The sequence below is a fragment of the Diorhabda carinulata genome, chromosome 5 (genome assembly GCF_026250575.1).
Source record: "Diorhabda carinulata isolate Delta chromosome 5, icDioCari1.1, whole genome shotgun sequence".
NCBI classification, from domain to species: Eukaryota; Metazoa; Arthropoda; class Insecta; order Coleoptera; family Chrysomelidae; genus Diorhabda; species Diorhabda carinulata.
The window spans coordinates 13,172,723-13,186,257 of NC_079464.1; the positions used below are offsets into that span (position 1 = coordinate 13,172,723).

General features: G+C 31.1%; 1 protein-coding gene across 4 annotated transcripts in view; it reads right to left on the reverse strand.

Annotated features, from left to right (window-relative positions):
- The window catches only part of LOC130894414 (mushroom body large-type Kenyon cell-specific protein 1), a 217,959-nt gene that overhangs the window by 71,840 nt on the left and 132,584 nt on the right, over positions 1-13,535 (reverse strand). For all 4 annotated transcript variants that reach the window (XM_057801254.1, XM_057801250.1, XM_057801253.1 and 1 more), the window contains one exon: positions 5,678-6,069. In XM_057801254.1, coding sequence (XP_057657237.1) covers positions 5,678-6,069 — 392 coding nt within the window. The remainder of the gene's footprint in view (positions 1-5,677; positions 6,070-13,535) is intronic.

Consider the following 13,535-nt stretch of genomic DNA (forward strand, 5'->3'; position numbering starts at 1 on the left):
GTGTATAAGAGGTTTAACAAAATAATGAAGAAACTGATATAATTTCTATCTCTGGCAAAAGCTTTTTGAAAAATACTTTCATCGACTCATTCATTAAACATCTCTGTTAAAATAAAATTTGGGGTACAATCTATGAAGGATTTAGCGGGACCAATTGTGAAATGATTAAAAAGGCTTTAATTTTGATGAGGGATGATATTTTTTCCTTGCAAAAAGGTACGCGTTGTTCATTTTAAACGTTCTGCAGTCCATCATGGCAACTGTAGAATGACCTTTCAGCTATAAATTCCAAATAGTATCAAGCCAAGAACTCCAAAAAAAATTACAGTAGAGTACTAAGAAATAACCAAAGAGAACAAACGAAATAAAAATGAAAAAACTTGCGAAATGAACGGGTACGTTTAGATAATGCAGAAGAATGATCATAATATCCAGCTGTCAAATTATCTCGAATGAACAGAAATAGTGATATTCAGAAAAGCATTATGGAAATGAATTGTTGGCCTAATAATCTTTCAGATCGAAGGGTTACTTAAAGGGCTACTCGATCACCATTTAGCAATCTTTTGTCAGAATCTTGGGGGAAATATACGTCTTAAAGGAATGCTTCTTCTAGTTTCAGCTCTACTGGAATATATACAACCTAACGTTTCTAATAAAAGTCAAATCGCAGAATCATTGGGTCGTGAGTCGAAGTCATCCCAACCAGGAACCTCAAAATCTGTTACAGGTTACAGTTCCAGGAATTGACCACACTGCAAGAAAACGTGCAAAACAAGTAGCAGAAATACTGACTTCAAAAGTATTAAGAAAAGAAAGAGAAATAGAGAAGAAAGAAAATAAAGAATTCCAAGCTTCGTTTGTATAAATAGTAAGCAGAATCAACTTCTGAAAATGAATGTAAAATAGATTTGAATAGTGAAGATTCAGCAGGAGAAGGTGATATGATTGTGTAGTTAAACCTACTATAAAACCGAAAGAATCGAAGATTTGATTTAGATGGATTTAGTATATTTACTGTCTTAAATGGATGCATGAACATTGTACTTCATTTGAAAATACAAACATGTAGGAGAAAGGAAAAGGAAAAGACTGTTGATAAGGAAAATGAAAGCAACGGGAAAAGAAAAAGAAAAAGGAGGAAAAAATAATATGGTTACCTTCTATTACTCGCTATGGCCTTCTGACACGGATGGTCACTCATTTAGTTTAAAAAAAGTTAATTATTGAAATGTCAATTGATAAATCGTTATTAAAGTCTGTATCACGGAAATTGATTAATAGAGTACCACCCTGAACTACCCTATTATCGCAGGGGTGGACAAATACTTCCCTCTAGGCACGGTACATAATGAGATTTGAGATAATGAGAATTGTTTCTGGGGCCAGAGACTGTATGTTACACATACGTTTTGGGTGGAGTATTTTCGCTGCCCAAGAAATTATTTTGACAAAAACATTATAAGTGTTATTTTGAGGCATTAGAACAAAGAAATTTTACTCTCAATAATATATTATAGTTATAATAAATTGTCTTGCTTATGTACATGTAAACAATTTGTGCCCTGTTTAATATTTAAGTAATTTTTAAATTAAGTCCATAGACTAAAACAAACCTAACCAAAAATATCTCAATATATACGAAAACACCAGAAAGGGGGCAATTAATCAAAATGATTATCATCCATTATAAATTCCACACAATATTTTTTATATTGGTCCCATCGATTGTTTCGTTTTTAAGGCGGATTTACGAAAAAAAATATGGGAACAAAAACAAAACTCATATTGGTTTCAAGTTTTCAGGTTTTTAAATGTTTATGAAAATCCAGTAATTCACGTATAATTCTTGATAACTTTTTTCCAAATAATCAAATGAAGTTGTTATATTTTTTTCATAATCTACACAAAAAAAACGAACAAGTTGAGAAAAAAATGTATATAAAAATGTTGATTTATCATGTTTTTACAATTAAAAATAATAACAATTTCTTTAGAAATTGACCTTTTCTCACTTCTAACCTTTTTTATTAAGTAATAATTGAAGTTATATGAACAAAAACATTCTCCTAATCAGTTATTGTACAATATTAAAAGTTGACTTTGAAAAATTGAAAATTTTCACCATTAAAAAATCTTACTAAGGTTGACTGTTAGAGATAAAAAATGAATAAACAAACATTTTTTTCTGTAGATTAACAAAAAAAATATATGAACTGCGTTTGATGGTTTGTAAAAAAGTTAATAACGATTATATGCGAAGAAGTACGTTTATGATCACATTTAAAGTCATAAAACTATATGAAATTTCCAGGTGAGATTTTTTCTATATTTTTTCCTAAAATCCGCCTTAAGAACGAAAATTTGAAAACAAATCATGGAAATCGGATGATTTGTTGATTTTCTAGAGCCAAAAAACGAGGGGACCGCGAAAGACAAACAAATGAGTGAAAAAAAGAACCATCAAGATAACAAGATTTAAACTGCTCTAAATTTACCTATTTTGTTGCAAAGAATCAAGGACAAGAAATTACTCATTTTGTATATCACTGTCTCTGAGTATAATACATTTTTTCTCAATTTATTTACTGTATAATTTTCCTTTAAATATCAATTCACATCGTATACAATAATTAATCGTGCATACTAACTAATTATTTATACACATAACGACATATTTTAAAACTATCTCAAATATCTTTGTATCCATATTTATAATTATTGTTTTTGTTTGGTTACTGCCCTGTGCAGTAAATAAATTTAACACCTGGAATATTTTCAAGTTCAGCTGCGGCCTGCGGGCATGTGAAAGCAAATTGCACTCGCTAGTAACAAAGCAAAATGATTGCAGCATGATTTGCAACAAAATTAGAGAAATATTATACATACGGAGCATAAAATATCAAACTAATGTTTGTGTTGCAACCGTGTGTAAATGAAATTTGATTCATTATATCCAAAAATAGAAGAAAAATTTCAAATCAAGGGTTCGTATCAATCGAAGTTTTACACAATTGTAATGTTTCAATATATTATTGTTGTAAATTTATAAATTGTAGTCATATATTTGGTAATTTTGGTAAGAAGAAATGCTTTTAACAAATATGTTTTTTATATCGCATCAAGCATTTCACCAAAAATTACAAACTAGTTATCATTCCGACGAAAAAATTATTAATAATAATTATAACTTGATGTTAATCAGGGAGTGAGTAGATAACGTGAAATTATAAACAAATTTTCTATTACGCACTCTGGATTTTGAGTTATAGGGCTTTAACGCCTAATGGTAAGCAATCCGTAACTTTTGAAGGGACAACCTGTACAATCTGAAGATTACTCTATGCATAACTCTATAAAATTTATGGTTTAAGAGATTTTTAGATCGTTGTACGTTATACCAAAGAAATCGTTCGCCAAAGAGACATTCTGGAAAAAATTATTATAAATTTGATTATTTATTAAAAATATTTACAGGAGGTATTTAAACACAAAACATATTCAATTGAACTGCATACTGTCGAACATCGTGTTACTTACATAAAGAAAAAATTGAAATATATAAAAATTCAGTTGGTTAGCCTACAATTTATCGAATAAAAACAAAAAAAAATATAATAAATGTTCGAAGTAGGTACATCTACGGAGGATATTTCTTTGAACTCGGAAGAGTATTCCAAGATTCTGCCTTTGTGGGAATCCCCGAATATGTGGGATCTCTCGTAAATAGAAATAGACATTAAAAAAACTCGAAAATTAGAGATAAGAATTGACTTGAATTGGTATATTGAGATTTTATTATTTAGATCATGAAAATTGTGTTATACTTTTATTCACGACATTTTCTTTCCTTCGACAGTTTCCACTAAAAACTTCCTAAATAATACTTCGACCCCTGACTTACCAATGACTCACTCAGAAATTTCCAAGTTACCTTCTTTTGGGACTTCCAATTTATTATTATTTTATAACATTTCTTATGTTCTTGTAGCATGCAAATAACTTCATTCTCTCTTTTATACCTAATGCACGTTTTAGGAAAAACCAACGTACTTGGACAAACTCCGACGAGACGGTTTGAATAGAAGAGATGTTCACTTTTTTTAGAGATCTCGAAATCTACTTGAGTTTTATATATATTTTTTGTGTATATTATTTTGTTGATGTATACAGGGTGTTTCGGGAGAAAAAACTCAAACGACTCCTCGATCTAAAAATCTACAAATCTTGTAAACCATAAATTTTATCGAGTTAAACAAAGGGTAACTTTTTGTTAAAAAATCGATTGGAAAATTTATTCATTGTACAGGTTGTCCCTGTAAAAGTTACGGATTGTTAACCATTAGGCATGAGCCGCCCCTGGCCTTCAGATAGTTAAGTAGAATTATTTATTATGTCAAGCACACTACAGGGACATACGTAATCATCTATTGAAAGTTCATAATGTTCGAATGTATAATTTAGGAAAAATAGGTAAATATAAGTGCTGATTTCGTGAGGGTTCTTATGGGAAAATTTCAACGCTAATTTTTCTCTTCTACGATAAAAGTGCTACCACGTTTCTTAGGATTAGTATTTTCCATAGCTTAAGAATAAATTTTACTCACAAAAAATATGTAAAGATCATCAAAACCTGCACAAACCGGAAATATTTCACCAATATTTAGATTTGGATGTCAGTCCTCAAATAACTATTCCATAAATTTTGTTTATTAATTTCATAAATAAATTATTTAAAAATGATGATGAAAATTAATTGAGGAAGGTGGAAAAATCTTAAAGTGTTTTCCTTTTCCTTGAATGATTACTGAAACTGCATCTATATTTTTGTCTTCAATACACTTTATCTTGAATACGGATTTCGTTACGAAAATTTTTCACTGAGCAAACCCCGAATATTTTTCAGTTTTCTATCTATCCTAGAGACGGGATCACCTTTTTTGAAACACCCTGTATGTAGATACCTAATCTGGAACATTTTCTTATTCTTCATATTTAACCATTTTTTTAATCAACTGATCTTACTCTACAATTTGCGTTCCTTGTGGTTCCTTCATTCTAAATTATTTACATTTGATCAGAGGCGACTCAGATTTAATACTTGCTTTACAAACGTAGTCACCGACCTTGAAATTCTTTGAAGATTTATATATTACATTAGTTATTATTTAGTTTGTGATTGATTATTTCCAAACTTCATAATTTTAGTATGACTAGTATTTTATGTCATCGCTTCCAATCTAGTAATTTTCTCGTGATTTTTGATGGTGTGATTCAGAATGAGATTCACAAAATGTCTAGTATATAATGTAATGTATGGTATGGAAGGTTGGACACAGAAACCTAACACAATGATCATATTGGAGGCATTTGAGATGTGGATCAACCAAAGAATTTGATAATGAGAGTTGGCAAGGCAAGGAAAACCAACGAAGAAAGTATGAGGACAATAAGAAGAGATCGTGTATTCCTGAAAAGAAGAAAAAAGAAGATTGGGCAGAAAGAGGATGTCGTGGCTCCACAATATCAAAAGCTACAGGAGAATTAATTCATAGCGCCAAAGACAAGATAAAATAATTTCGTTTGCATATGTTCTGAACATGGAAATTATATCTATTAATCATTTACCTAATCAAGTAATTGATTTGATGTTAAAATTAATTTAAATTCAACTTACCAAAACCCCGTGGGTAGTATGTTCACTATCCAGCTTGCCGTCCACACAAAAATGACACTTGGTTTGCGGCGTCCAGTCTTTCAGTTTCTCTATATCCTTCTCGTTTTCCTTTTGGTATTCCCCCTTTATTTTTTGCTGTTCCCCTTTTCCTTTTTCTCCACCCGTTTCTATTCCGTTCACTTGTGCGCCTTTGTCCAACTCTACTTCGACGGTTTGGGCTTGTAGACGTATGGACTTGGCTGATTCTTTTTGGTACTCGTCTTCTATGTCGACTTGGGAGTTTGTTCTTTTTATATTGTTGTTCAATGGTTGCAGATAACTTCTCGACATGGATTCTTGATACAGATTCCATTTCCTACGGCCCATCAACTCTTCAGCGATCCGTTCCAACCCTGTCAAACAACAAAAATGTATCATAGACATTCAGTTAGATTGATACATATTTTATAAAGTGAGTCCTACATATAAGTAATTGTGAAAATTCCTTCAATTTATACATGTCGTAATTTCTTAAAATAAGTCTCTTATCCTTAGGAGAAAAAGATCGCCTTCCTTCTTTGTTTAGAATAGTGTGTAGTGCTATAAATAAATGGCACAGCGTTATTGGTTTAATCGTGTTAATAGTGGCGATAGTTCGCGCTCAGATCCTCTACCTTTATGGAACATTGAAGTGGCAAGGAAAGTAGAAGAAAATCTACTTAGTACCAGCACTCAACGAAAATGGGACGCCGTTGGACCTTCTCAAAATAGCATATATCGCCATTTAATTATTAGGTAAAATTAATGAAAGTTGTGCCACACGAATTAACCCAGATTCAACCGGAACGTCGAATATAGAGATCGATTCGAGTTGAAAGCCTTCTGGTGGAATTATGAAGGTTTAGTTAACTTCGAAATATTTCCATATGGTCGAACTATCGATGCCACTGTAGACAGTTTATGCGAATGAAGTTATATCAGAGAATTATCCAGGTTTAGGTAAGACAACAAGGTCGAAGAACTTAGTGGTATTGAGCATCTGCAACATTAAGTCCAGATCTTACAAGATCAGATTATGATTTATTTAGATCTTTGGCGAGATTCGTGCTTGAAAAAAATTCGAATCCAAAGAAGATTTTTATAATGTAGTTCGACAAGTTTTTGCATCTATGCCCAAAGAGCTTGAACGTTGGGTTAAAACCATAGAATATGATTGGCTACTAGCTCCTTTTTTTTCATTATTTGATAACAAAATGATTTTTAGAAATCAATATTATTAATGAGACACCCTCTATGATTAATGTAGATAATCATTAGAAAATGAATGATGAAATCTTACATGGAAATCAGACTAGGAAAAAATTAGTGAACACACATTGTATTGTCCTCTATGTTTAAGTACAAGGGGGTATTTAAATCAAAAAGTAAGAAATGATACTGTGGGTATAAAAATATTTATACAAAACTAATCACCAAAGGCGCGAGCCCAACTATCGCACTGTATAACGAGCCAAAGTATTTTCTATTTCCAGAATTGTGTTCATGAAAATGTCAAATGTCAAATAAAGAAACAGCTTTGAAATATATTATTTGAATTTAATCAGAGTCTATAACAAAGTTGTTTCAATCTTTACTTTTCTATATTTTCCTTGTATAAAAACTGAATACACTGCTTAAACAAACCACTCGCGAATAGTTTACCTTCAGTCTCTGAAGATGGTAACTTGGTAACGTCAGAAAGTGTAATTGCGAATGTTGATGTAGTGGTGATTTGAACAGTGTGTTCAGTATGAATATCATCAACGGTTCCAGAAATTCCAACTTGTACAAATACATTTTAATGGGTAATCGATGATATGCTCAGGAAATTATTGATACGGTACGATTGAGGGATGTAACAACTCTACTGAAGGGAAGGAAGGTTCACTTTAACATAATAAAAGTAGACCTCGTGGACAGAATGTCATGTTGGCAAAGATTGCAAAAGAAGAGAAACCTAATACATCCCGACCACCTACAAGATGGTATGAAAGCTGGTCTTCATCATCCTAATTGCAGCTAGGTAACTATTAATGCAAACACAGGACTAACTCCTAACGTATGATGGAAAAGAAGATTGAAAGTCATCAAATAAAAACAAAAAAATCTATGATGAATGTTCAAAGTGGGCACCTTGCATTTCTACACACTTCTAGAGCCTAAAGAAGATATTTCTTTGAAGTTGGAAGATAATTGGAAGATTCTCCCTTACTAATTTAGACTTCTTATACGATCAGACACTCACTGAGAGTTTATTTATTAAAATTAATTGGATTACCACGCACCTAATTTCTGGTTCTAAGAGACCAGACCTAAAAATAAAACGAAGGTTTATTTCTGGCAGCAATCTTATCAATATGAATATTCTGAATTTTCCTTTGAAAAATTCGAAAATGGCGATTGTTAAATACATAATTAGCTTGATGACGAACGTATACAGTTTTTCATTTTTTAACTAAGCAAATTTTTGGAATGCTTTACTAAACGTAAGCAAAAATTTTAAATAGTATTATATTTATTTATTTGTATCATTAAAAAATCTAATCTAATTTGACTTGTACGTCAATTAATTATGCGAAAAAAAGGTTGTCTCCTTGTCTGGTATTCTACTGCTCAGTGTAATTATCGGTGTTTAGGTCTTCGATTACTTTTATTATGTTGAGGTGGATCTTCCTTCTCTTCATTAGAGTTGTTACGTCCCTCAATCGTACCCTATCAAATATTTGGGTGAGATCGATGAAGTACAACATATAGAACTCTATAGCATTTTCCGTAATTCGGCGGATCATAAAAATAGCGTCTTTCTGAATCTCTGCTGTTCCTCAGAGATACCAGATGACATCACTTCTTCCAACAAAATTTTTGTGAAAGGTTTTGGATTGCACACATCAAGTTAATACCTCGATAATTTTGTGGATTGTTTTTTTCACCACCACAAGTTTCAGTCAAACCAACTAATTTTTTTTACATTTCAATTTTTTCTTAATATAAGTAACACGATGTTCGACTTTATGTAGTTCATTTCAAAATGTTTGATTCTGTTTTAAAATCTTCTGTAAATATTTTTAATAAATAATCAAATTTATGATAATTTTTTTCAGAATGTTTGTTTATAGTGAATGGTTTTCTTGGCATATACAACGATCTAAAAATCTACATATCTTCTGAACAATAAATTTCATCGAGTTATATAAAACCTTTTTATTTAAAAATCGAATGAAAAATTCATTTTTAGATTTTACAGATTGTCCTTGAATAGGATTGTTAACCATTGGGCATGCTCTTGGACTTATAGATGTCCAAGAGATGGTAATGTAGAATGATTGATTCTTTGAAAGACGTTAAAGGCCTATAACTCAGAGAAGAAAGGTTGTATGAGAAAATTTTTCACGCCTACTCATTCCTGAATTTTTTCATCAAGTGTTAGAACACCCTGTAAATATTAACAAGTTCTCGATTAGACGTTAGATGATTTTCTTCTATTTGGTTTATTATCTTTTGTATACTTTGTATATCCGGATTCATGCATATCATATTACTCATATCATCTTTATATTGGTTCCGTTTTCTTTCTCATCCATCTGATTACATAACCTCTCTAATTGTTAACGGTATTCCTCTGATTATCAACTATTGTCTATCTCGTTATAATTCTCAAATTTAAAAAACTGTAACAGCTCGGTACTGATTCGAAAAAATAAATAAGTTAATTTAATAAGTCAGTTAGTTTCTTATGTTTCAGTAAAATGCTTGATCCTTTTTTTTTGTTTGATTTATATGAGTTAAATGAAAAATAACAAAAGAAATAATCAACAATTACTAAAAGTAACATAAATATACATGAACTGAAAATATAATCCTACCCCAATTTTTTTTATTAATATCCCCATTTTTACAGACAAAAAAGCTTATACCTCCCGGAGAATTTTATGAGGATGATATTGGGTTATGTACTCACAGAAACTCATAGTATAAATATTGTGAGTTCTTTACTAATTTCGAATTTATGAAAGATATTTGTAAGTACTCCATTGGAAGGCGTTTGCTTTAATACGATCAAAAATATATGTTTCTACTTTGAGTTTATATAACTGTTAATTGGAGATTTTGTAAGTAGCAAATTATATTTTACCAAAAATTAGTTTTCGGAAAAAATAATACCCACATCCTACCCAATGACCTATTTAAGTGATTCGTCCACAAAACACGCCCTCGCTTCGTTGTTCAACCCACGTGTGACTATTTTAGTACAGACAACGATTTTTAATGGGCGATCTTTTGTACTGAATTATTCATCGGTATAGGGTGTCTACAGAACTTGAATCTATGAAACAATTTCAATCAATATTACAAAGATAAAGATATAATAGTTCAAGCATTGCGTATTTAAAAACAATACCTAATTAAAATCTTTCTTTCAAGTCATACATTAAATAAGGTATAAATCCTGATGTATTTTAGGGTACGTGGATAAAAAATCGATAGACTAGCAATTTGTATGGGGGAAGTTTTTCTCTAACTTAATGAACTTTGAGATTTTTTTTCCAATTCTAAATTCAAAGAAAAGAACTGCTTTTTAAAAGTATTCTCATATATTTTTGTATAAAATTTTTCTTTAGTAAAACAGATGTTATTTGAATACTGTTTTCTGGACCTTTTCGTGAAATTTTATATTTGGAATGGTCTCAAACATCTGTGGTTTATAGGTGTTGTCTCAAAGTTTCTTCGAAAAGACCACACAAACAAATAGTCATATACATGCAATAAAATTTTCCAACCAAAATCAGTCAATTTTTGGGGAATCATCAGAAATTATCTGACGTCCTTAACCAAACACTCCTTTTATAGACTCATGGTGCTCCCTTGGATTTCCTTCTGTAGTCTGGTCAATTATTAACTATGTACTGAGTTTCAGATATAGTTCAACGGTCTCATATTCTATCAAGTTTTCATCGCCCGTTATTAATTTTTTGAGAAATGGCTGATTCAGCCCAACAAGTGATAATTTGACGTTTCGAGCTACTTCGGTCTCTATCAAATTTTAAATCAAAAGAAACCCAAAATCAAAACGATTTAACAACATAAACATATCAAAAGGTCTAAGAAATACAAAATTGAAGATATATAAATAAATTCCTTTAATTTCCTATTTCTTATTGTATATTATAAAAGAAATTGATTTTTAATCAGAAGAGATCTAAAAATAGTTCTCACCATTAATATAACAAACCCATACTGCGAGATACGACGGCCAAAAAAAGAAGAAGAAACTAGATGCATACGTTGTAAGAAGGTTAAGCTGGAACTAGAATTTAAATCCCTGAGATTGAACGATTGACCTTATGGCTATACCGACTCTTTCATGACCCTAGCCTTGTCGGGGCAAGGTTATTTTAGGGATTACCTTTACAAAAGGAAAAATCAAATGTATCCACATAGTGTTGCATCGTTGAAAGTTCAAAAATATCACCGGGTAAAATGAAACTAGACTTCGTAACATCTGAAATAGGATATAAAAGTTATGCGAAAAATAATACAAATTAAAGAAAAAGAAATTAGAATGTGAACGAATGGAAACCATCTTAGAGTCGCATGTAAAGCACTCATGTTGAAATAATGCGAACTCCGAGTAAGCTCGTATCCGGAAGAAAGTTTTTCGAGGATTTTTCTAAACCAATAAAGTTGACCAATTATCAATAAATAATTTTTTTCGCAAATGAGGTTTTAAACTAATAGAAAATAATCTGCCAAGCAACGGAGTGTCTATTCTTCTTACTATACTTTTTTAGCTACATCCCGATTGAATAACTTTTCGTATTCATCATTGAAAACACCGATATTTTAAAGGAAAAACCTAAATGTGAGTATTCACTTTTTGTATAAACGAATTCAAAAGCCAGATTGAACTACATAAATTTAAATGAGTCTGTTTGTCTTGGACCTTTGTTCATTTCACTTATTCCTGTTTCTACTTTTTTTGTAAGAAACTTTTGATATTCTTATAAAGCATTTCAATTTTTAATTACTTCTAGTTTTTTAATTTCATAATTACGATCCAAAAACTCATATTTAATATTGATGCTCATAAGATTATTCCATAATTGTTCAATTTGTTCAATAGTATATATTGCATCTGTTATTTCCAGATGTAGCTTGCTGGAATGTTCGGATTGACAATATTCATCGGAACGTTCAGATTTAATCTATTTCAAATGAAATTAAGAAAGTCATAAGAAGACATGATTACAATCTTCACAAACATCCCAGACTCGAGATGCTACTGCTTCTAGACAATCAATCAAGAGCCGAAAGCTCAAAAGATATAATAAATCTTTTGTTAATTGAAACCGTAGATTGACCACAGGTGACATTAATATTTCAAGATTGGTTAAGAAGAGAAAGAGAGAAATGCTTTATTGTCAAAAAATTGTTACTATTTGTAGACAAAAGTTTCTAGTATCTAGGAAAATGTAGAAGGCACTTTCCAGGAAATATGCCCTCAAATCATTGCGGAATGCGGGAAAATATGATAATTCAATTGGCAAATGATTGTGCATTTTTTCTGCATTGTAAAATATTGAGCCCTCAACTAATTCTGAACGTGGAGTAGGTAGGTAAAAGTCGCGCTCCGCATTCCTAAGTGGATAATCGTACAACGACCTTTCTGAAATTGGAGAACCATGCTTACGAATTACGCAAACGGATTCAAAGATTAATAAGGAAGGAAGAGTCTGAATTTTTAATCTTCTAAATGCAAACAAAACGGCTGACTAATAACTATCGTTAGACAATAATATTTTTATACACTATCAATTATTTATTTAATATTTCCATTAAAAAATAATTGTCGAATTCTATAAAAACTTTCGGAAAGTTTTCCCAAATAGCAAATTGACGTATTTTCCAAGGTTGTTGTGACTCACTTGAAATGTCGATAGCATTAAATTCATGATAATATGAAATTATATATATACAACATATTTTACATATTCGAAGGTCGTGGTATAATAGATACTGTTGGATAAATGCTTGTGAAAGGTTCCCTTTTTTCAAATAAGAGTTATAATATACATTTTACCCCGAAATAAACTATACTAAAACTGAAACATAGGTATCTGTATGTACGCGCTGGCATACAGTATATACCTGTATAGTAAACCTTGATTCATTAATTAGTAGGGCCAAATTGTTGAAAAACTTGTTTATTAAAGAGGAGACAGTGTTTTTAGTAGGGCATTATTTTCGCTCACACGAAATTGGCTGACGTCTGCGATAAGTGTGTGATTAATTTACACAACGAAAAGTTATAAAATACGAGTAATGTAAAGTGTCAACGAAACTAGAGGCGTCCAAGGACAATTAACAACAACAAGAACGTGTTTTTAAGCGTATACTAGAAAATCCGAAAGCCAGCCAGACAAAAACAGTGTTAGCTTGACTGCTAGCGACGCCACTGCTTATCGCAGGCTTTTTTAATGATTCGTTCTTAATGTGAGTAATATTAGCTTTTTAGACACACATTTATTAAGATATCTAGGGACACAAAAGAGATATGGACTTGCGGTTTCCCTATATGAATGTTAATATACATAGTTTATTTTCAAAATTCTTTTCAATCTGTTAAGAGAAATCACAATATCTAAAAATTAGCATTCACGTTGCTAATAAAATTGCTTAAATTTCATATTGCTGGGTAAAAGCTCTTTTCAAACTTGGATTTTTTCATACCAAGGCTCTCACTCTCCCACAATTCGATTATCGTATTTAAACTACCATTTAATTGAATGAGTTTTTACTGACACAATGTTTTCTCAGTGTACTAACGCTAACCAAACTGAAT